Source organism: Vicugna pacos, chromosome 33 (assembly GCF_048564905.1).
Source record: "Vicugna pacos chromosome 33, VicPac4, whole genome shotgun sequence".
NCBI lineage: Eukaryota > Metazoa > Chordata > Mammalia > Artiodactyla > Camelidae > Vicugna > Vicugna pacos.
In genome coordinates, this window is record NC_133019.1 from 7489016 (window position 1) to 7513802 (window position 24787).

The window sequence follows — 24787 nt, forward strand, 5'->3', positions numbered from 1 at the left end:
GAAAAAGTAGTAAATATATAAATGTACATATAAATATGTGATATGTGTGCCAAAGAAATTTTTAAAATTACTATTCCACTGAAGTATTTCACAAAGGAAATAGAAGATTTAATCTTTAATCAGTTCCTTTCTCTTTGTCTCATTTCTAAGGTTCAATTATACCAAGCAGTTAATTGCTCCCTTACGCAGTAAGATCCCTGACTTGGGAGATTAATACCCAAAGGAAGGCCAAGGTTATTTAAAATCTTTGGTGTTTGGGAATTACTGTAGTTCCTAGCATCAGAGGGGAAGTTACTGTGTGGAAGTGAAAGCACACTTAGCTGTGTGACATTCTATTTGAAAGTGATTGAAACAGAGAAGAATTCAGGATATCGACCAGCAGGATGCAAGCTGATGGGGGTTTAGCAGGAAAGGGCTCCTTCCTTCTGCTGGAGAAGGAAAGAAAAACAACATTCAACAGCACCAGCCAGTTATGTGCCCTCTTTGCCTTGTAAGTGTCCAAATTTTGTCCTTCACTTAAAAAAAAAAAAATATTTGGCTCTCACTCTCTCCCTCCTGTCAAAATCACCAAAGGGAAAAAATAAAGAGAGAAAAGAGAGAGGGTCCTAGGCAGTAGGATTCATGGGTTGGTCTATAATTTGAAGACCTCGCTGCATTAGAAAAGTTAAAACAGGTTGAAAAAGGTATCAGAATTTTTCAAAGTATGGAAATTGGAAAGGTGCCCCTACTACATGTACCCCTGTGCCTGGAACTGCCATAAAATTGGGTTATTGCTTAACTTAGATCTGGTTAGACTATTAACAGATTTTGGAAACTGAAATAGAGACTACCAGTTACTCATGTGTCCTGAAATCTGGAGCATATAGGTCCTGTTAAAGTAATTTTCTCTTTATTAAGAGCTATCCAAGACCCTTCTTTTGGCTAGTTTCTCATTTTGATCTTCATACCTAGGGAGACAATGTGGTAAAGAGTCTGTATCTTTTGTAAGTATGGCTTATGTGATCATAAATGATTTTGGGGGCGTTCATGTTACCACATATTCTCAGATGAATGTCAGAAACAAGATTATACTGTATAGCACAGGGAAATATACACAAGATCTTATGGTAGCTCACAGAGAAAAAATGTGACAATGAATATATATATGTTCATGTATAACTGAAAAATTGTGCTCTACACTGGAATTTGACACAACATTGTAAAATGATTATAAATCAATAAAAAATGTTTTAAAAAAAAGAAACTTGGATGGGACCTTATTGAATCACAAAGTAGCATTCAAAATTAAAGCAATTTAATGGTGTATATGAAGAATGGAAGATAGGAGAGTGGCCACGGAAGGCGTCTTGGTGCAGCCGTAATGAGGAGCACCTGTAAGTAGAAACTGCACTGCAGAGAGCGCCCCACTACGAAGGGAAGCAGGCCGGCTGAGGCAGAGCTGTCAGGAAGCACCACTCTGCAAATACCTGGTCATTTTCTCCTTTTCTGTTTCACTGATTTAAACGTGGCTAATTGACATACATATGAAATTCAACCACAAATTTCTTTTCACAGACACCCAAGAGTTGATTCCTGCATAAAAATGAGAAATCACACAGTGGTGACTGAATTCATCCTTCTGGGAATCCCCGAGACAGAAGGCCTCGAGCCTGCCCTTGTCTTCCTGTTCTCATGGCTGTACACATGCAGCCTCCTGGGAAACGTGCTCATCCTTACAGCTGTCATCTCCTCCCCTCGCCTTCACACTCCAATGTATTTTTTCCTGGGAAACCTCTCCATGTTTGACCTGGGTTTCTCTTCAACAACTGCTCCCAAGATGCTGTCCTACCTTTCAGGACAGAGTCAAGGTATCTCTTTTCAGGGCTGTGCTGTCCAGCTCTTCTTCTACCATTTCCTGGGCTGTACTGAGTGTTTCCTGTACACGGTCATGGCCTTGGACCGCTCTGTTGCCATATGTTATCCTTTGAGATACATCGTCATAATGAACCACAGGGTCTGCTGCATCTTGGCCACAGGCACCTGGATGGATGGCTGTGTCCATGCCACTGTCCTAACCTCCCTCACCTTCCAGTTGTCCTACTGTGGCTCCAACAAGGTGGGCTATTACTTCTGTGACATACCTGCAATCTTACCTCTGGCCTGTGGGGACACTTCTCTGGCCCAGAGGGTAGGTTTCACAAATGTTGGTCTTTTGTCTCTCATTTGCTTTTCTCTCATCCTTCTTTCCTACACTCGCATTGGGATCGCCATATCAAAAATTCGCTCAGCAGAGGGCAGGCAACGAGCATTCTCCACCTGCAGCGCACACATCACTGCAGTTCTTTGTGCTTACGGGCCAGTCATCATCATCTATCTTCAGCCCAGTCTCAGTGCTATGCTTGATGCTATAATTCAGATATTGAATACTCTTGTAACCCCTATGCTGAACCCGCTGATCTATAGCCTGAGAAATAAGGATGTAAAATCAGCTCTGAGGAACGTGTTTCCCAAGAGAGGCTTCGCTCTGGAGAATAAATGAGAAAATCTACAACTTGGGTGGACAGAGTCTGAGTCTCCATTTCTTAGGACTAATTCTCATCTGCAGCTTCCAAGGCATGTTGAAATTAAAGGTACTCTGAGCCGATCTATCACTTAACCTCACTAAATTTTTTTAAAATGTCTGTTTTCATATTTTTCTATGTTTTATAGGGAAATATAATTAATAGAGTCATTTTGCCGACATGGAACTGATTCTTGTGCTACGTGGATTCCCTTCCAGGACTGCCATTCTCCCCAGAACATTTCTTAGCTCTTTACATCTTTGGAAGTGTTAAAAGAACTTATTTCCTCTCTCATAATCGCAGTTAAAAGTACATGCATACATATCTAGAGGAAAGGGAGAGAGGAAAAAATTTGAAGCAAGCCCAGCTTAATATGGATTATCAGAGCTCAATATCCTTTCTTTTTGTCGAATATAACCTCCAATTTACTTCCAGTCAACACCAAATTCAAACTAACTCGAGTAATACTTAAGGCAAGATCTCTGTAGTGTGTAGTTTGGTTTGATTTTAGTATTTTTCCTGTGTACACATTCCTCTGGGATCTAGATATTCTTGCATTATTAGATGCCTGGAAGGTTGTATATCTGAATCATTCCTCATTGGCCCCTAAAAGAATCAGCTTTAGTTTTGTAAAGGAAAAAAAAAAGAAAAAGAAAAAGAAAAAGAAAAAGAAAAAGAAAAAGAAAAAGAAAAAGAAAAAGAAAAAGAAAAAGAAAAAGAAAAAGAAAAAGAAAAAGAAAAAGAAAAAGAAAAAGAAATCGTATGTTGAGGTTGCTATCATCTATGGTAAGAATGAATCTTCTATTCAAGAAATTGCGAAGAAAGAAAAAGAAATCTGTACTAGTTTTGTTGTCACACCTCCAACTACAAAAGTTACAACCACAATGTGTGATAGGTGTTTAATTAGGATGGAAAAGGCATTAAATTTGTACAATAAAATATTTTGAGAGACCACATTCACGTAACTTTTATTACAGAATATTGTTGTGACTGTTCTACTGTAGTATTAGTTATGGTTGTTAATCTCTTACTGTGCCTAATTTAAACTTTACCCTAGGTTTGCATGTATAAGAAAAAAACATAGTATATATATAGGGTTTTGTACCATTTGTAGTTCCAGGCATCTATGGGGGTCTTGAAGCATATTCCCCAGGGTAAGGGGGGGTCTACTGTAGTCACTCCTATTCTTTAAGCCCTGTCATGATGCTGTGGGCTGCATTCATACCATCCCATTCACCTCTTTTTTCCTCTAGATTCCAAGGATTTATACTAATTGCTTTTCCTCTTCCTAAACACAAACACCCATGTTTTCGTCTCTGACCTCCCCCTTTGTAAGGCAAACGTTGAAACAGGCATATGGTTTGCAACCTCCATTCTGTTCTTGAAACACACACGGACACACATACACGCACACACAAGCTTTCTGTTTTAAGCATTTCACTACTTGTCACTACGAAGAAACACTTGACAATACTTAAAAAATAATGAACACTTGGAAAGTTACAATGGTTCAGAAAATGTCTTTGAATTTCACCCTAACAGTTTTCCTCTTAATGTGTATTAAATGTAATTTCAGTGGGTCCTAGCTTTCTTTCCACTTCCAATTTCTTCACCTTCCATTGAAGGGCCAGGTTTACAGGCTAATTAAGAGCCTAGATTCAAAAATTTCTTTATTTAATGCCAAAACCAAAAGTAGAATCCTGGTCTTCTGATTTACAGAAGAGTTCTTTCTCTGTTTCACAGACTTATAAATGCCAACTGAGAAACTTACAGGTGTTCTTGATGCTACGGAACTTTGGTTACTTTCCAGACAAGTCATCACAACAATAAAAACACTTAATAAAAAATAATTCATCGTTTATTGTAAGAGGTCATCTCTACGGAATCTGAAATTTTATTGCTTCTAACACAAAACATATAGAAGCTTTTAAACATAAAAAAATTAATACAGGGAAATAATGTCTAGTTTTCATGTTCTGACGAAAACTTCATCAAACTGACTTTCTAAATTAAGACATAATATGAAACTTAAAAAAAAATTTAAAAACTAGTACAAGGAGTCCACATATGTACTCAGATTCCAAAAAAGGTTATCATTATATTTACATTATTTCCATCCTCTCTCTCTCCATACACACAGACACACACAAACATACACATTTTTTCAAAACCAGAATAAGTAGCAGACATGATGAGTTCGGACATAACACCCCTTTTCCTTAGTTAGAGTGCGTTTTCTAAAAATAAGGGCACCCCTTACACAACTACAACATAGCTATCAAAACTAAGAAATTAACATTGATACAATACTATTATCTAATCTGCAGACATACTCTACGTTTTAGTAATTATTCCAGTAATGTCCTTTACAGCAAAATGGAAAAAAAAAAAACTCCAGGATTATACACTGCATAAAGCTATTTCTGTTTGGTTTGGCTTCCATTCATCTAGAATGTTTCCTGAGTCATGCTTTGTATTCCAGGACAGTAATGTTTTTGAAGATTTTAGGCCTGGTATTTTGCAGAACATCCATCATTGAGTTTGTTTCCTTCCCAGTAGATTCAGGTTATGAATTTGGGGCAGGACTAACTCAGAGATGTTTTGTTCTTCCCAATAGATCATATTGTGGGGCACCTGCTGTGCATTTGTCTCATTAGCAGCAAACTCAATTTTGATCATTTGATTGAAAGTGGTGCCTGCTAGATTACTCAAGTGCAAAGTTAAACTTACCTAACTAACTGAGGGTTGGGCGGAAGCGGTACTTTGTGATTATATAAATACCTTTGGGGACAGGGAGGAGGGACACTTTGTGATTATAAATATCCTGTTACTCCTCAAATTTTAACTTGCTAGTTTTAACATCCATGGATGATTCTTGCCTGAGTTAATTATTATGATAATTGCCAAATAATGTTTTCCCAGTTTAATCATTCCTGTATACTTAGCAGTTGGCTTTCTACTGTAAGGGAGAGCTTTCCTTTCTCCCCTGTTTACTTATATATAAGAATGACATTCTAACAAACTGAATGAAATATACGATCCTCTCCTGTTGAGGATATGACAAAGGCTGTAAGGTGGAATCATGGGGTAATATGATCATACCACGATCTTATCTCATTGGGGAGGAACACTGCTTTGTAGGAGAGAAGATATAAAAGATAGCAGAATAAGGTTCTTCCACTGAACTAGATCACTTCTACGTTCCCTTATAACTCTGAAATACTAATTCTGTGACTTCACATGACTGTTTCATACCATGGGCCAAATCATCTGGTTGAAAAATAGGAGTATGGATAGAGGGAGAAATGCAAATGGGAGATGATAATGGAACAGATGAAACATTTTTTTCTTGACATAAAACCCCTGCTGAATTACCCAACAAATAAAAAAACCACTTCTCTTTCACTTGCTTGATGCCAGCTAGTTTCAAATATTAAACAGGAAACATCAGACAAGGACACCAGCCCACCAAATAACAGGATTTATCCGTTGTGAGGATACAGAAGACAAGTGCCAAAATCAGGATAGATGTATTACAGAGGCAACAGTGACATTTTTCAAGACAGAAAGAACAAGGTTCTTGGACCTAAATTACACCACTGAGCACAGGGTTGTTCATGATAATATAGGAATGAGTAAGTCTACCTCAGGAAACATCTCCCATTTGCATTTCTTCCTCTACCCATACCCCTATTTTTCAACCAGATGATTTCCCACAATTGAATTTTAAACCCAAATTCCGTTTTTAGGCTCCAGACAACCTTCCCAGACTGGCTGGCATTCTGACAAAGCTGGCATCTAGACATTCTCCTTTCTCTCACATTTCTTGGTCTACCTTCGTACCCGCCAGAACCACTGGTTTCTCACAGAGATTTTGGTTAAAATAGCAGTTGAGTTGAAGTTATATCATATACAGTGTCCTGGGAATATTATTTTGCTTGAGATACTGCCATATGGCTAGGAATTTGCTTTTGTTTTTAATATCTGACATACTGGACTGGTTTGGGGAAAATGATATATTTCCACTTGGGTAAGTCGAAATTAACTAAAAGCCTCCACGTTAGGGCAATTAAAATTGCGAAGTTCTAAAGGAACCTTGCCCCAGTCCTTCAGGAGAAAGCCCAGAAATTAGGCACAGAAGAAGAAACATGACCCCAAATAAAGCCCTTCCACCTCAGAATAAGATGAATATGAAATAGTGGAGGATGAAGTTTTGGACTCTCAACTCTTTGGACTTTAATATACAACAAAAGGGTGTTTCATATTTACATTATTTCTTTATGAAATTTTAATAAGAAAACTCATATTCTGAATTGATATTTATAAGCAATTTTAATTTTGTTGACATTATTTGGCATGTTTTCATACTGTCGTGAGTCGAGATATATTGAAATCTTCTGTTGAGATATATTGAAAAATGTAGCTAGACATAATTCATGATGAGAAATAGCTTAGAGAATGCATTTTTGGCGAAGGGTACAGAGAGTCCTGGATATTAAATCAATTTACGTTCTGTTCTGAAGATACTGGCAAGGTAGTCTGCTGGATGATCCATGCAGATCTCCCTGGGTTGCCTGGCAACCAGTTGGCTGAAGTCAGTGTCCTGCTTCCCCCCTCCCCCACCCGGCAGTCCTCAGTGGATGGGAGGAGGGCAAATCAAGATGCTGCTGGTTCCAAGGTTTTAAAGGAAGAAAAAAAACTGAATATTCTCCTGCATTCTTAATCCAGCTCTACTAGTGATAAAACCAATATATTATGTTGACCCTCAATTGGATCCCTATGTTTATTCATCAGTTTTTAATACTCAGAGATGAGCAAGTGGGCACAAAGGTGATTGACTATACTTCTTTAATATTCCTTAATTATTCCACTGTTTTATCCTCAGGTTGTTATATTTCACACTTCCCAAGTTGCTTTTGGGTGAATTGATGGATTTATGAAATAGTTCAATAACTTTAAGATTCTTCCTAACATGTATAAAGAAGTGTCATAAATGCTTCCCAAGTGTATGTATATCAAGCTAAGCTTTATACTCAGCACAAGACAAATTCTTTATCAATTACCAGAGCCTTTTAAGTGATTAAGATATTACACAGAGAAATTAGTATCTCCCCGCTTCCATCATTTGAGTAATGACTTTAGAACACACTCAAATGCCCACATCAGAAACAAAGAGCATACCTTTACTATTTCAAAATTTCACTCAAAAGATCGTCTGTGAAGCCCTACTACTCCATTTCTTAACTATTTTCCCCATAAATATCATCCACTCTCCTTCCTAATTGCCAACACCTCTTTTCACACCCCAATCACATAGATGGCCTTCTAAACGGAACCCTGGCCACCACTCCTATCCACACTGATTCATATTCCCTTTTTAGAATGCTGTCTAATCTCCACAGCCCACAGGGCATATCATATAAGGCCCTTCCAGCCTGACTCTTGCAGACATTTCTATTCACAGTTCCACGTATGAAACTGGGTTTGGTTTTCTCAAACACATTGTGCCATGGGCCCAGGAATGTCTGCTAAACCACTACTGATGCTCCCCAAACAGTGCCCCTTCCATCAAGCCAGCCCAGGGAAGTTGATTTCTCTTCCATGGTTCCTTAGCCTGCATGCATTTTTTTCTGGCAAACTTCTCACAACTTTGTGGGGGATATTGTAAAGAATAAAGGATAAGAACAAGGAGACATGTGGGTGGTCCCACTAGAAGGCGGGGACTTAACACTGGACTGTCAGACTCCCTCCAAGCCCAGAAGTGAAAATGGATCACACTAGTTACATAAGAAACGTACCACATGCACACTGATCATCAGAGAGCCATGTTTCTAAGGTTGCCTGGTTCTGTGCAGTGTTTCTCAGAGAAACCAGAACCTGGCTACTGGGATTCTCTATTGCATAACATAATGAATGTGATCCAGCCGCAAAACACAGAGCAACACACCCAGGAGCACACGTAACTGACAAGGGATCCCAGCTTCCTTGGGCTAGGGGCGCTCATACAGTTTGCCTCTTGTCTTACCAACAAGCGTGGCTCCTGCAGTGGTGGCGCCTGGAAGTTGTGCTGGGGCTATTTTAGGAATTCTCACTAGGAATGTATATATTTGCATGCTGGGGTGGGGCATAGCTCAGTGGTAGGGCACTGTGTGTAGCATGCACAAGGTCCTGGATTCAGTTCCCGGTACCTCCACTAATAACAAATGTAAATACGAATAAACATTTTTTTTAAGTAACAACATAGGATATGTATGCTGTGCTTCCTCTGCTGCATCATACTTTAAAGCTAGATTCTGTTTGGTGTTGAATTCATGGCATCCTGTGAGTCTCCTTAGAGCTGCTTCAGCTAATTCGTACTTTCCTCCACAGATCCCCATGGAGAAACAGCCTCTCTGGGGGACTCTGTCCAGGAGTGCCAGGTGTTGAAATGATCAGAGGGCTGTGACAGAGCTCAGAGGAAGCAGGAAGGACACAGTACTGGGGGGTGGGGGTGGGGGACAACAAATTCCAGGGAGTAACTGAGAAGAGATATTCAGTGAAGCCTCCCCTTCCTGGTACACACTAAGGAAGAGGACCCAACAAGGGAGAGGGGAGGCAGGTCTAAGGAACACACAGCTGCAACACAGTGAAACAACTTTGAGATCAGACTTTCTATGCCCTGAATTCTCCCTGTTTGTCGCGTCTTACCACCCAGTCCCCAGATTGTCAGCTGCCTTTCTCAGTGGAAACTAGGTTGCCTCCACTGAAGGAAGGGTGAAGACTCAGATATTGTTCATGACAGTTATTGAGTCAACAGCAGCCAATCACCAGAGAACTCTTAATCCTTGCAGAAAATTTATATAGGAGCAAATAACCAGAGAGATGGTGAGACAGGAAAATTCACCCAATCCTAAGTGACACCAGGCACTAAAAGTCCTCAGAGATAAAAGATAACATGATGGGAGGTGAGACTATCTTGTCAAATAGTGAACATTGAAATGGGGGTCGGTTTATCTCAAAAGAGAGAAGAGGAGGACAGAACTCAGATTATCTCACAGTCATGTGCTCACAGCACAGTCGTGTTTTTGGATGGTCTGCTCTGGGGAGTCCATCTGGCCTCTGCTCGTTGGTACTGCCTTGTGACCGCTTCCTGAGTCAGACACCGATTGCTACACACTCTACTCAAATGGTTTAAAAGCCCTGTTAGAGTCAGTCAGCCGGCTGTCAACTTCTATTCCCATCTCCCACTGTTCACTATTTCCCATTTAGGTTTTATTCCATTTAGGCAGAAGATATGAAAAGACACACATTTCCCAGTGTACTTATGCTCCAGTAAGTCATCCCCATCACTTCCTTTTTCATTCCAAAGGTTTTACCATTGGTCATTACTGGGTGTTTGAAAAGCAAAGTATCAAAAGAAAAAAAAAAGCAAAGTATCAAAACTTGTCCAGTTATAATGTAAAAAACTAAATAAGTAAATCTTGGGCTTCTGATTCTAGAAGAAAGAGTAAGTAAGTACTGAAATGCTGATCTCTTTCTCTAAACACAGAGAAATCATAGGAAAAAACAGAATAAATATCCAACTTCAGGTGACAACAAGGACAAAGCATTCTATAGGAACAAAAAGCTGAAAACACTCAGCCAGGACACCAGGAGCACCCATCTGAAGCCAGGGGCCAGAGCCACACACCCCAAGCAAGCTCCAGGCCAGAGCCACACCTCACGAAGGGCCAGCATTAATGCTACAAAGTAATCTCTGTTCTGGAGGGACCCACAACTGAGACTACTTTCACAGGCATCCTCATCAATGATTCAAGGAAAACAATATTCTGAAAAGACACGCAAAAAAACTCAAAAATCAGGAGACCATATAGATTAGGAAATAAAAACAATAGGGTACCTACAAGAATTTAAAATATAAACATAAAAGAGACAATTAAAGAGATAATATTACTATGAAACAAGAACATGAAATTCAAAACAAGGACAAGTTACAAAAAGTTATGTAAGTCTTATACACATAATATTGAATTTAAAAATTCAAAAATATGATTGAATAGCAGACCAGAAGATTTAACTCTGAAAATCATCTAAAATGTAGCATATACGAAAAATTGAAAAACAGAAAACATAAAAATCGATTATTTTTAAGCATTATCTCCAAAGTTATTTCCTGGTTTTCTGAAATTCTAGAGCTAGGTCTGCTGCTGTTCCCCCACCCTCAGACTCTGATCTTCTATCATCCTTTAGAAGTCATTCTTTTTATTTTACCGTTTTTACTGCTGAGAGTATATCGAGAGCTCACTGAGCTTCCGTCCCTTTAATCTACCTTTATCTTATGGGCTCAGGAGATTTCAACCTCATCAAGTGAGAACAATTATTGGAAGATTCATTCAAGAGGATTATTGGTTTTTTTTTCTTTTCAAAGCTACATAATGGTTTTATGAGGTGCTACTGATGAAATAAGAAAAATATTTTAAAAATTATTTTTAATCCACTCAAAATCCCACTACCCAGAAACAGCCACTGATAATATGCCCACACTTACACATACTTACACAAGTGAAATGATATCATAGAAATTATCCTATACTCTCATGTCCCTATTCCCTATTCTTATATCAATAAATAGAGCCATCTTAATATAGCTACCAAAAATCCATTTTATGGCCTCAGAATGTATTTAACCCACTAATACAAATGTTTTTCTCTTAACTCTTCATTGTTATGAACTATCATGTTTAACTATCCTCTCAATTGAAACACTTACTTCATAAAGGTATTTCATCCATATGTATACAATCTCAGTTTCTTCCCTGCCGTAAAAAGGCAATGTAACATAGCTATACCCTCACATATTTTCCTAGAATATTTTTGCATTATCTTTAAAACAAAGACCTCAAATTTTATTACTTTCTAAACATTTTCTTTGGGTTTTAAAGTTTGGGAGTGAACTTACTAAAATGCAAAGGAAAAAACCTCAAATTTGAAAACCAGGCAGTTAAAATAGAGATGTTTGGAAGGACAGCCTGAAGAAAATAAAATTATAGACATCCCTTCCCACTGGGGCAGGCAGGGGTATTCATCCTAGGTGAGAAGATGTGGGGAGGAAAGCAGAGGGTCCGCTTTGCTTCTTTGCTTCCACTGTTACGCATACTCTTCCAAGATCAAAAGGAGAAGCATGCAGAGCCCAGCAGCCACCTGTCATGACTTGTGTTAAATAAAAAATAACAAAGACTTTCAAACACTTTGCTTAAATAGAAATACATTGCAATAGGCTTATATTACATCTTTATGAATACAAGGAGAAGAGTATGTACAGTTATAGGGAAAGACAGAGTCTTTTTCTCCCTTTTATTTTTCTGAGATTCCTTTTGCTAGTGATTGCTAATAGAAGGCAGGATTTTCAAGGCTACGCTCAAGAACTTAACAAGTTAGTACAAAGAAAATCTTAAAGTTCTGAATGAGAAATGAATACAAGAAATAGAAGTTTGCTTATACTTGCAACCAAGGATTAAAATTGGGGCAAAAGTAACAGGTTGTTTCTTGCATCTATCAATTCCAAGGCTACTTAGCATTTTAGGTTTGGAGAGGAGAGGGAAAGACACATATCAGAGATGTTTTAGGAAAAGAAAAAAAAAGATGAGTATAGGAAAGCAATAAAGAAAATATAGAGCACGGCAAAGGTAGAAGCAGTTCAATTTCTACCTCTGGAACTAAATAAGACAAAAGAACAGAAGCTTCTCTCTTTTTCACAACACAAAACTTTCAGAATTAGTATAAATTTTATCAACATTTATTTTATGTCAAGGAACAGTAATAATATCCTGCAGCTGGCAAATTCCCTCCATTGTTCCCTTTTGTTGAAACTAAAACATATTATCATCACACAAATTCTAGGCAAAATTAACCCCTGGGGCTTCTTAATAAAGGAGATCTTTATTCTACGATAAAGAAAATGTCCAATTTCCTCCTCTGGTAGCTGAGGTGGGGGGGGCGGGATATGTGCATTAGCATTTTAGGGGTTCTTTTTGCATTCTGTAAACACAATGCAGGGTCCTGCGACCTTTGCCAGCCACATTTTCATCGAGGCTTTCTCTCTCTTTACCTAAATTACCTCTTCTATCCATTCTCTGGCATCAACGTAACAGTGCAAATAGTGGCCACAAAATGTAAAAATGACTAATTTGAAGCCATTTCTCTAGAAAGAGGTTCACACATGGTAGTGTCATCAGAAAATGGTGAGCTTCACAGACCTCTCACTCAGTTCTAATCATCATTTCAACCATTCTTTATCTTACCAATTCAGTTCCAGAATCTTTATTGCAGCCTAAGTCAGTGCAAAGATGAATGTAGCTTTTCGGTGCCCTAATAGTGCCATCTGCCGGCCAACATGGGGAATTTCACCTCGCTTCAGAGGCCAATCTCGAGGGCTGGATTCTACATAGAAGGTAGCACTTGTTCTGAGTTAAGAATATGAAATGATAATTCAAATCCACAGGAAAAAAAAAATGGCAAGAACCAAAAATAAATAATAAGGTTATTATAACAAAATCTATAAATATATAGTTGCTTTACTTCTCGCAGCTCCTTTAAAATACATAGAATTATATTAAATAATAATTGTAACAATGTGTTGTTGGAATTGTAACATTCATAGATGTAATGTGTGTAGCAATAACATCACAAAAAGGTGGGGGAAGGAACAGAGCTATACAGGAGTAGTGTTTCTATATCACTGTGGCATTAAATGAGTATAAATCTGAAGCTGATTGTGATAAGTTAAGATGTAAGATGGTAAGTCTTAGAGCAACCACTAACATAATAACTGAAAAATACAGTGAAAAAAATTCATTAAAGAAATTAAAATGCTACATTAGAAATTAATTTTTTAAAGTAAAGGAAAAATAGAGGAATGAAAAAAGACATGGAATGAGACATACAGAAAGCAAAAAGTAGAACAGCCATGTAAATCCCATTATATCTATATTAACATGGAAGTGTGAATAGATTAAAAATTCAATCCAAAGACAGAGATCATCAAACTGGACCAAAAAAAGGATCCAAATACATACTGTCTACAGGAGACACAATTTTAGATTCAAAGGTACAAATAAAATAAAAGTAAAAGCATAGAAAAAGAGATGTCATGCAATCAACAACCACAGAGAAACCGAAGTGGCTAGACTAACAGACAAAACAGACTTACAAGCAAAAAAAAAAAAAAAAGTTACTAAAGAGTAACATTTTTGTAATTATAAAAGGGTCAATCTATTAAGAAGATAGAACAATTAGAAACATTTATTTATGCATTTAGTAACAGCTAAAATACATGAAGCAAAACATGGCAGAAATGAAAGCAGAAATAGGCCATTCAACAACACACCAATTTCAATAATGGACAAAATAACTAGGAAGAAGATCAACAAGGAAATACATGACTTGAACACCACTGTAAATCAGACATTTATAGGACACTCCTTCCAACAATAGCAAACCCAATGAAGTTTACATGGAACCTTCTCCAAGACAGAACACATGCTAGACCACCGAACAAACCTCAAAAGTTTGAAAGAATCAAAATATCCAAAGTATGTTCTCTGACCACAAAAAAACAAAATTGACAGGCGGAGACGGAGAAGATGGCAGAGTAGAAGGACTCTCGTAAGTCACCCTCTCCCACAAATACACCAAGACCCACATCTACAGACCCACTCAGCCAACCAGAGCACCTGCGGAACTCCAACGGAACATCGCCCTCTTCAAAAGATAAAGACGCCAAAAATCTGGTAGGAGAAAAGGAAAAAAGAAAGAACAAAAGGCAAAGCAGCTCGGGATGGGTCCCGCGGGGAGGGAGCCGCAAAAGAGGACTGGCGCTCGCTCGCTGGGTCTCCCCTCTCCAACAGAGAGGCCAGCAGGACAGAGGGGAAGCCTCTGAGGCTCGGATCTGTACAGAGCAGCCCTTGTCTGACAGAACTAAGTTAAACGGGCACAGAGCGTCCCCCCGACACCCAGCCTGAGACGCGGGCCGGCAGCGGCGGGCAGGGCCAGGCTGCACAAGCCGGGCGGAGGACGGGGACGGCTGCACGGAGGCAGCCCCGGGGGACTGCAAGGGGCTGGGAGCCGTGGCTGTGGGTGTACAGGACAGAACAACCTGGGCCCTCCATAAAACAGCAAGGTTGGTGTGCTCTTGGGGGAAGGGTGCATACCCCCATCTCTGAAAACCCGCGGAAACTTTTCAGGGGAAGAGAGGAGGGGCTCAGGCACAGCTGCCATATTCTCCGGCGCTGAGCACCCAGGCGGGGACGGGAGCGAAACCTGCATCCGCACCGAAGGGCTTAGCAGCCTCAAAGGCCAGACTGAGACTCGCCTACAGTCCAGGGCAGATAGGATCCTTCCATCCTGGTCCCTCAGAGAACTTGCTCCACAAAGACAAACAAGGAGCTCGGTTTTGGCTCAGAGCAGGGATGAGGCTGTCCCTTGGTCTTCCCTGAGCCCACCCGCGGAGTGCCGACCAGGGCGGAGCGCGCAGCCGCACAGAGCAGCGGAGCTACCGGCGGCGGCGCAGGCAGAGGGAGAGCGGTCCCCCGCCTGTCGGGCGGGAACACAGCCCCTGACCGATGTGCTGGGAGGGGGCACAACCCGCCCTCCTGCCTGGCCAGTCTGCAACATCTGACTGCGGCATCCGGAGGGGCAGTGACCCGCCCGCCCACAGCAGAGGAGAGCTGCACCTGACCCCGTGTTAGGAGGAGGCGCGATCTGCTTGCCGACAGGTGCTGGGAGCAGCACAGAAGAGGGCGCCAACGGAGGGCCTCTGAAAACAAGCTGAGCTTCCAAAACAGGACGAAGACATAAAGACTTCACATTAAAAGCACAAAGACTCCAGGAGAACACCGACAACTCCCCCCCCCTTTTTTTTTAAATCTGTTTTTACCTGTTCTATTTTCTATTACTCTCTTAATTTTTACTTCTTAATTCACTTCTATTTCTCTTGGGTTTTGATGTCCTGTTATTGATTAGACACAGGTTTCAAATACATCTATTCATCTCCCCACCCCCCTTTTTTTTTAAAGGTTTTAAAAGGACGTCTCAACCTGATTAATACTCTGCTTCAACTCGCTCTTCTATTATTCATTATACACTGTTTTCAAACCCTCTTTCTCCCTTCTTTTAAAAATCTTTCTCTTTTTTTTTCCTAAGTTCTATTCCTAAATAGGCATTAGACAGATAAAATCCTTAAGATCCAAAATAGACAACTGATACTCCATAAACCACAGTGCCAGAGAGGTATGAGCAAGATGAAGAAGCAGAGAAACCTTTCCCAATTAAAAGAACAAGAGAAATCCCCTGAAAGAAAGCTCAATGAAATAGACATCGATAGCCTACTAGATCAAGATTTCAAAAAAGGAGTGATCACATTGCTGAAGGAATTAAAAGAGATAGTGTTTAGAGATAGAAAATATGTCAAAAATGCAATTGAAGCTATAAAGAAGAGCCAAGTAGAATGGGTAAACTCATTGACAGAGATGAGGAATGATCTAATAGCTGTGCAAAGCCGACTAAATAATGCAGAGGAACGAATTAGTGATCTAGAAGACAGGGCAACAGAAAGCACCCATTCAGAAGAACTACAAGATAAGCAAATAAAAAATAATGAAAATAGCATAAGGGACCTATGGGATAATATAAAGCATCCCAATCTTCGCATAATAGGGGTCCCAGAAGGGGAAGAAGGATCAAAGGGGATTGAAAAGGTTTTTGAAGAAATCATGACTGAAAACTTCCCAAACTTAAAGAAGGAATCAGATATCCAAGTACAGGAAGCTCAGAGGGTCCCAAACAGGAAGAACCCAAATAGACCCACACCAAGACATATCATAATCAAGATGGCCAGAGTCAAGGATAAAGAAATGATTCTAAAGGCAGCAAGAGAAAAGCAAAGAGTGAATTACAAGGGAACCCCCATAAGGCTCTCAGCTGATTTCTCTACACAAACACTACAGGCCAGAAGGGAGTGGCAAGATATATTCAAAGCCCTGAATGAAAAAAAGATGCAGCCTAGGATACTTTATCCAGCAAGGCTATCCTTTAGGATAGAAGGAGAAATAAAGAGTTTCACAGACAAAAAAAAGCTGCAGGAGTTTAGCAACACTAAACCCACATTAAAAGAAATATTGAAAGGGCTATTCTAAATAGAAAAGCAGCAGGATGCTAAAGAAATGAGAAACTCACAACTGGAAAGGTGATAACTCATGAATTACAAATAAAGAAAACATGAAATTATAAAAGAAGACATACAAATCACTGAGAGTGGGAGAGGGAGGCAGGGAAATATAGAATTTTTTTTCTTTCTTTTTTAAATTTTTTATAACAGTAGGATGGGTTTGAGATCATGTTACTATCAGTTTAATAAAAACAGTTTTAGTAATGGGTTAATAGATTTACAAAAAAGGGTAACCACAAGTCAAAAATTTACAAGGGAGTCATAAAAATTAAATAAAATCCATGATAATACAAAGGAAAATTACCAAACCACAAAGGAAGAAGAAAGGAACAAAGAGGATATACCAATTCAACTGCAGAGATAAGTTCAAGATGGCAATAAACACACATCTATCATTAATTACTGTAAATGTTAATGGACTAAATGCTCCAGTCAAAAGACACAGAGTGGCAGACTGGATAATAAAGCAAGAACCTTCAATATGCCGCATACAAGAGACCCACTTTGGGGAGAAGGACACATATAGATTGAGAGTGAAAGGATGGAAAAGGATATTCCATGCAAATGGAAAAGCCAAAAAAGCAGGTGTTGCAGTACTGATTTCAGACAAAATAGACTTTAAAACAAAGGCCATAAAGAAAGATAAAGAAGGTCATTTTATAATGATTAAAGGAGTGATACAAGATGAAGATATTACACTCGTTAATATATATGCACCCAATATAGGAGCACCTAAGTACATACAAGAATTACTAACAGAGATAAAGGGGGATATTGATGGGAATACAATCATAGTTGGAGATTTTAACACTGCATTAACATCACTAGACAGATCTTCCAGACAGAAAATAAACAAGGCAACAGAGAAATTAAATACTACAATAGAAAAACTAGATTTGGTGGATATTCTCAGAGCATTACACCCCCCCCAAATAGGATATACATTCTTTTCAAGTGCACATGGAACATTTTCCAGGATCGATCATGTACTTGGGCACAAAAGAAACCTCAACAATTTTAAGAAGATAGAAAAGATAACTCAAGCATCTTTACTGACCACAATGCCATGAAACTGGAAATCAACAACAGAGAAACAAAGGAGAAAAAAAGGAAAGCATGGAGTTTAAACAATATGTTATTGAAAAAACAATGGATCAATGAGGAAATCAAAGCTGAAATTAAAAAATACCTTGAGACAAATGATAATGAAAGCACAACCACTCAAAACCTATGGGACACAGCAAAGGCAGTGCTAAGTAAGAGGGAAGTTTATAGCGATACAGGCCTTCCTCAAAAAAGAAGAAGAATCTCAAATAAACAAGTTAACCCACCACCTGAATCAATTAGAAAAAGAAGAACAAAAAGCCCCAAAAAGCAGCAGAAGGAAGGAAATAATAAAGATCAGAGAGGAATTAAATACAATAGAGATTAACAAGACCATAGAAAAAATCAACCAAACCAAAAGCTGGTTTTTTGAAAAAGTAAATAAAATCGACAAACCTCTGGCCAAACTCACAAAGAAGAAAAAAGAGAGAGCACAAATTAGCAAAATAAGAAAGGAAAATGGAGAAATTACAACAAACAAAATAGAAATACAGAATATCATACAAGAATATTATGAAAAACTATATGGAACCAAACTGGATAACCTAGAGGAGATGGACAAGTTTCTGGAAACATACTGTCCACCAAAACTGAATCAAGAAGAAACTGAACACTTGAACAATCCCATCACTAGAAAGGAAATAGAAATAGCAATTAAAAACCTCCCTACAAATAAAAGTCCAGGACCGGATGGCTTCACCGGGGAATTCTACCAAACATACAAAGAAGAACTCATACCAGTCCTTCTCAAACTCTTCCAGACGATTGAAAAGGAGGGAATACTCCCAAACTCATTCTATGAAGCCACCATCACCCTGATACCAAAACCAGGCAAAGACACTACAAAAAAAGAGAATTATAGGCCAATATCACTGGTGAACATAGACGCCAAAATCCTCACCAAAATTTTAGCAAATAGAATCCAACAACACATAAAAAAGATTATACATCATGACCAAGTGGGATTCATCCCAGGGACACAAGGCTGGTTCAACATACGCAAATCAATCAATGTAATACATCACATCAACAAGAGAAAGGACAAAAACCACATGATCATCTCAATCGATGCAGAAAAAGCATTTGATAAAATTCAACATCCATTTATGATAAAAACTCTCGCCAAAGTGGGTATAGAGGGAACCTATCTCAACATTATAAAAGCTATATATGACAAACCTACAGCCAGCATAGTTCTCAACGGTGAAAAACTCAAAAGCTTCCCACTAAAATCTGGGACAAGACAAGGATGCCCACTATCACCACTCCTGTTCAACATAGTCCTGGAAGTCCTAGCCACAGCAATCAGGCAAGAGAAAGAAATAAAAGGGATCCAAATTGGAAAAGAAGAGGTAAAAGTGTCATTATATGCTGACGACATGCTACTATATATAGAAAACCCTAAAAGGTCCACACAAAAGCTACTAGAGCTGATTGAAGAATTCAGCAAAGTAGCAGGTTACAAAATTAACATTCAAAAATCAGTTGCATTTCTTTACACTAACGATAAATCAACAGAAAAAGAAAGAAACAATCCCCTTTAAAATAGCACCCAAAGTAATAAAATATCTGGGAATAAATCTAACCAAGGAGGTAAAAGAATTATACACAGAAAACTATAAACCATTGATGAAGGAAATTAAAGAAGACTTTAAAAAATGGAAAGATATTCCATGCTCTTGGATTGGAAGAATCAATATTGTTAAAATGCTCACACTGCCCAAGGCAATCTACAGATTTAATGCAATCCCTATCCAATTACCCAGGACATATTTCACAGAACTAGAACAAATCATAATAAAATTTATATGGAACCATCAAAGACCTAGAATTGCTAAAGCATTACTGAAGAGAAAGAAAGAGGCTGGAGGAATAACTCTCCCAGACTTCAGACAATACTATAGAGCTACAGTCATCAAGACAGCATGGTATTGGTACCAAAACAGACATATGGACCAATGGAACAGAATAGAGAGCCCAGAAATGAACCCACAAACTTTTGGTCAACTCATCTTCGACAAAGGAGGCAAGAATGTACAACGGAATAAAGACAGTCTCTTCAGCAAATGGTGTTGGGAAAACTGGACAGCAGCATGTAAAACAATGAAGCTACAATACTCCCTTACACCATATACAAAAATCAACTCAAAATGGATCAAAGACTTAAACATAAGACAAGATACAATAAACATCCTAGAGGAAAACATAGGCAAAACATTATCTGACATACATTTCAAAAATTTTCTCCTAGAAGAAATAAAAGCAAGAATAAACAAATGGGACCTAATGACACTTACAAGCTTCTGCAGAGCAAAGGAAACCAGAAGTAAAACAAGAAGAAAACCTACGGAATGGGAGAAAATTTTTGCAAGTGAAACCGACAAAGGCTTGATCTCCAGAATATATAAGCAGCTCATACGACTCAATAAGAAAAAAATAAACAACCCAATCCAAAAATGGGTAGAAGACCTAAACAAGCAATTCTCCAAGGAAGACATACAAATGATCAAAAAGCACATGAAAAAATGCTCAATATCACTAATTATCAGAGAAATGCAAATCAAAACTACAATGAGGTATCACCTCACACCAGTCAGAATGGCCGTCATTCAAAAATCCACAAATGACAAATGCTGGAGAGGCTGTGGAGAAAGGGGAACCCTCCTACACTGCTGGTGGGAATGCAGTTTGGTGCAGCCACTGTGGAAAACAGTGTGGAGATTCCTCAAAAGACTAGGAATAGACAGACTCACCATATGACCCAGGAATCCCACTCCTGGGCTTGTATCCAGAAGGAAATCTACTTCAGGATGACACCTGCACCCCAATGTTCATAGCAGCACTATTTACAATAGCCAAAACATGGAAACAGCCTAAATGTCCATCAACAGGTGACTGGATAAAGAAGATGTATATTTATACAATAGAATACTACCCAGCCATAAAAACTGACAACATAACGCCATTTGCAGCAACATGGATGCTCCTAGAGAATGTCATTCTAAGTGAAGTAAGCCAGAAAGAGAAAGAAAAATACCATATGAGATCGCTCATATGTGGAATCTAAAAAACAAAAACAAACAAACAAACAAAAACAAAGCATAAATACAGGACAGAAATAGACTCATGGACAGAGAATACAGACTTGTGGTTACCAGGGGGGCAGAGGGTGAGAAGGGATAGACTGGGATTTCAAAATTGTAGAATAGATAAACAAGATTACACTGTATAGCACAGGGAAATATACACAAAATGTTATGATAAAAATACTTAATACACAATTAAAATAAGATTATATGACAACTGTACAAATATACACATATAGATAGGTGTACAGACGATATAAACGTAGACACAAAGGTGAGAACAGATACAGATGAAATAGTCATGGACAGGAAATCAGAAACTTTAGTTCCAATTTAGTCACTAGTAAGAAAGGAGAAATGCCAAAATGTTAATGGTGGTTATCTTTGGGTACTAGGATTAATGTAATTAATTTCTATTCACTGTACTTTTTGACAGTTTTCCTATTTTCTTCAAACCTATTTATTAATATGAGAAAAAAGATTGTTATTTTTGAAGGTCCAGGAATTCTGGAATTCAAACTCAGTCTTTGACTTAATGAAAGGAAATCTGCAATCATTATTACAGAATTGAAACCACTGTCATAAAGAGCAAATATATTCACAAGAGAGTGGAAGGTCTATGAAAATATATGTAAGTAGATATATGGATATCACCTGGCCTCTGAAATGTAACTGGATTTCTTTATATCAGACCCAAATACATGACATTCATCAAAATATAGACTAAAAAATGATAGAAATTAGTGGAACAAATTTAACAGACCACAGACTTTTTTCGCAAATTGGAGAACACTCTGTAAACCGAAGAGAAGTTCCTGGAAGATGTAAGTATTTATGCTGTAATCCTTACAATACAGAGGCAGCATTAGTACAAAGTGAAGACCCTTTTATTCACGCCCTAGCTCTGCAACTTTCTCTCTCTGTGATGCTGTCCAAGTGTCTTAATGTCTCAGTGCCTTAATATCTGTCTCAGTACATCGGGATAATAATAATATCTACTGCATAGGATAATTATAGTAACATATGCCAGTATTTGTAAAGTGCATAGAATAGTGACTAGTACATGGTGAGCACCATAAAAGATTTTGTTGAATACAGATTTTTATATATGTATACAGGTTAACCACACCAGAATCTATTCAACCTCACCTACTTGTTCCAAATCCCACTTAGCGGTCACACCGACTCTAAGAGACTGGATGCCCCGGGTAAGTACAAGACAAAGTTGTAAGGACAGATAATGATGAAAAAGCTTACGCTCCACAAGCATGTACCCCTTGGATTAGGGCTTTTCTCAGAGCCACCTTCACATCCTTGTTTCTCAAGCTGTGTATCAAAGGATTCAGGGAAGGGGTGACAATATTGTTCAACACCAGAACCACAGAGCCCAGCCTTGGGCTGGAGGCAGGCCAGAGATAAATGAGGACCACTGGTCCGTAGAAGAGCAGGACAGAAGCCAGGTGGGCGCTGCAGGCTGAGAAGGCTTTGCGCCTGCCCTGTGAGGAGTTGATTTTCAGTACAGCGACCACCATGCGAGTGTAGGAAGTGAGGATAAGGAGGAAACACACGAGGGCCACGACACCTACATTGGTGAAGCTCACCGCCTGCACTAGAGAGGTGTCTGCACAGGCCAGGGGCAGCACCACCGGGATATCACAGAAGAAACTGTCCACCTTGTTGGGGCCACAGTAGGGCAACTTAAAGATGAGGAAAGTGAGGGCAGATGCATGCACACAGCTCCCCATCCAGGTGCCTAGAGTCATGATGGCGCACACCCTGTAGTTCATGATGACTGTGTACCGCAGGGGGTGACAGATGGCAGCAAAGCGGTCGTAGGCCATCGTGGTGTAGAGGAAACACTCAGTGCAACCCAGGAAGTGGTAAAAGAAGAGCTGGGAGGCACAGCCCTGGAAGGAGATGGTCCTGCTTTGCCCCATTAGGTAGAGCATCATCTTGGGGGAACTCACTGAAGGGAAAAATATGTCAAACACTGACAGGTTTCCCAGGAAGAAGTACATGGGGGTGTGGAGGATGGCGGAAGTGAGGACGGCCAGAAGAATGAGCAGGTTCCCCAGAAGAGTGAGCAAGTAGAAGGCAAGAAACAAGACAAAGAGCACATTTTCCAGCCCGTTTGTGTGAGGGATTCCTGTGAGGACGAACTCAGTTACTGGAGTGTCATTCCTCATCTTCACGTCTAGTCCCACCTGGAAGATCAAATAATGGCCTCGCTGAGAGGAGCTTTTCCCAAAACACTAATGACTTCATAGCACCCACTGGAGTGTGATAATATCTATACACTGCAAAGAACTTCTAAATGGAAGTCAGTCCAGTTGTCACTAATTAATGTGCAACATTAAGTCATTTATTTGTCATCTGATTCCTCAGAAGGACAAGAAAGAACATGAGAGGCAGGACAGGACAGAGGGCAGAGAATGAAACCTACACTTGGATACACCTGAGTTTAAAAGCCGAATCTGCTTCCCACTCTGTGACCTTGGACAACTTAAAACATCTCCAAACCCCCTCTGCATCTGTAGACATAGTATGGCAATATCTTACAGTTCTTGTGAGTATTAACGCTTTTTAATGTATACAAAGTCCCTAATGTAACACCTGCTCCTACCTACCCTTGTTCAAAAATTCACTCAAGATACAAATATTCTGATTTTATAAAGTATTTCTTAGGCTGACCTGCAGAAGTTTGGAATTGATTTGAATGACTGATGTGAATGATTCATATAAATGCTTTCTCCATAATCAGCTGGAAAAACTGAAAACTGATCATTGTCTAGTGGGAATACAGCAAAAGAGGATGGAAACAATAATATTTAAGGTAGAAAAAAGGAGCACGCAATTGCCAATATTAAAACAACTATCCACTTTCAATGTAAAATTTAGTCTCTCAATAGAACTTACGTCTGCAATATGACTAAATGTATGCAATCACCACTCAGGTTTTAAAGGTCAAACAGGGAATATCTTAAGAAAAATCCAAGGATCAGTTAAGTCAGTACACAAATAGAGCCAATTCCCCTGGTCTCCTCACCTGCCTCTAGTGCACACAACCCATCAGATGAGGAGAAGAAAGTGCTCTAGAGAGAAGACAGCTACAGATGGACGGAAACAGTGAACCTGGGCCGAAAACCAGGCTTCACAACCACCCTCCTCTTTCCTTTAAGATGCTGTGGAACATGAGGGCCAGGCTATGAAACCAGAAAAGGTGAACATCCTTCTTTGCCAGACTCAGTCACCCAGGCCTGAAGATCTAGACCCGATAATGCCTCTGGTCCCTGAGCAAAGGAGTGACATCTGTTCTCTCAAGAGAGGAGATGCTTTGGGTGTTCCTTTGGGAACCTCCCCACAAGTGGGCAGTAAAGAGAACAGAGGGAACAATTAGACTGGAGACTTTCCCCTCCTTCCTCCTTTCTCCCCACTGCCTCTGCCTCATTCATTCTTAAAGTGTAATTATGTAAAAGCATTTAGTTATTTTCAGTTTTTAAATCTCTTTGATTAACAAAAACTCTGGGGTGTGTTTTTTCCTCTAGTGGGGAGCCATCCATTGGGTTGAGATATTTGAAATTGCCCACTGGCCCTGTGCTTGGAAGAACTGGGTTTAAAACAGAGCTAGGGATGAGGAAAGTAACCACTTAAAGAGGCCAATATCCCATTTGGTGTTAACAAAACTATTTTTTCTACAATTAGCTTTATAATCCCCCATTACCACTTTTCAACTGCCTGAATTAATTTAGCCTCTTCTAAAAACCCTGTTTTCATCTAAGATCACTACTAATGTTTATCTTAGCCTACTTTAACTACTGTAACTTGCTTCAGTTTATGTTTCAAGAACCAGTCTG

At 39.2% G+C, this 24787-nt stretch overlaps 3 protein-coding genes across 6 annotated transcripts in view; 1 reads left to right on the top strand and 2 right to left on the bottom strand.

Moving 5' to 3' along the window:
- The window catches only part of VWA5A (von Willebrand factor A domain containing 5A), a 105889-nt gene that overhangs the window by 39954 nt on the left and 41148 nt on the right, over positions 1-24787 (bottom strand). The gene's annotated exons all lie outside the window — the stretch shown is intronic.
- On the top strand, positions 1583-2518 carry LOC102540987 (putative olfactory receptor 10D4). The gene has a single exon (XM_006209825.2). It carries the CDS (start codon positions 1583-1585, stop codon positions 2516-2518), a length of 936 nt encoding a protein of 311 aa, XP_006209887.1.
- Positions 22187-23119, bottom strand: LOC102535515 (putative olfactory receptor 10D4). Its single transcript, XM_015244042.2, has one exon. The coding sequence runs from the start codon at positions 23117-23119 to the stop codon at positions 22187-22189; it is 933 nt and encodes a 310-aa protein (XP_015099528.2).

Coding starts and splice junctions, on each gene's coding strand:
- LOC102540987 (XM_006209825.2), top strand. CDS start 1,583: ATGAGAAATCACACAGTGGTGACTGAATTCATCCTTCTGGGAATCCCC.
- LOC102535515 (XM_015244042.2), bottom strand. CDS start 23,119: ATGAGGAATGACACTCCAGTAACTGAGTTCGTCCTCACAGGAATCCCT.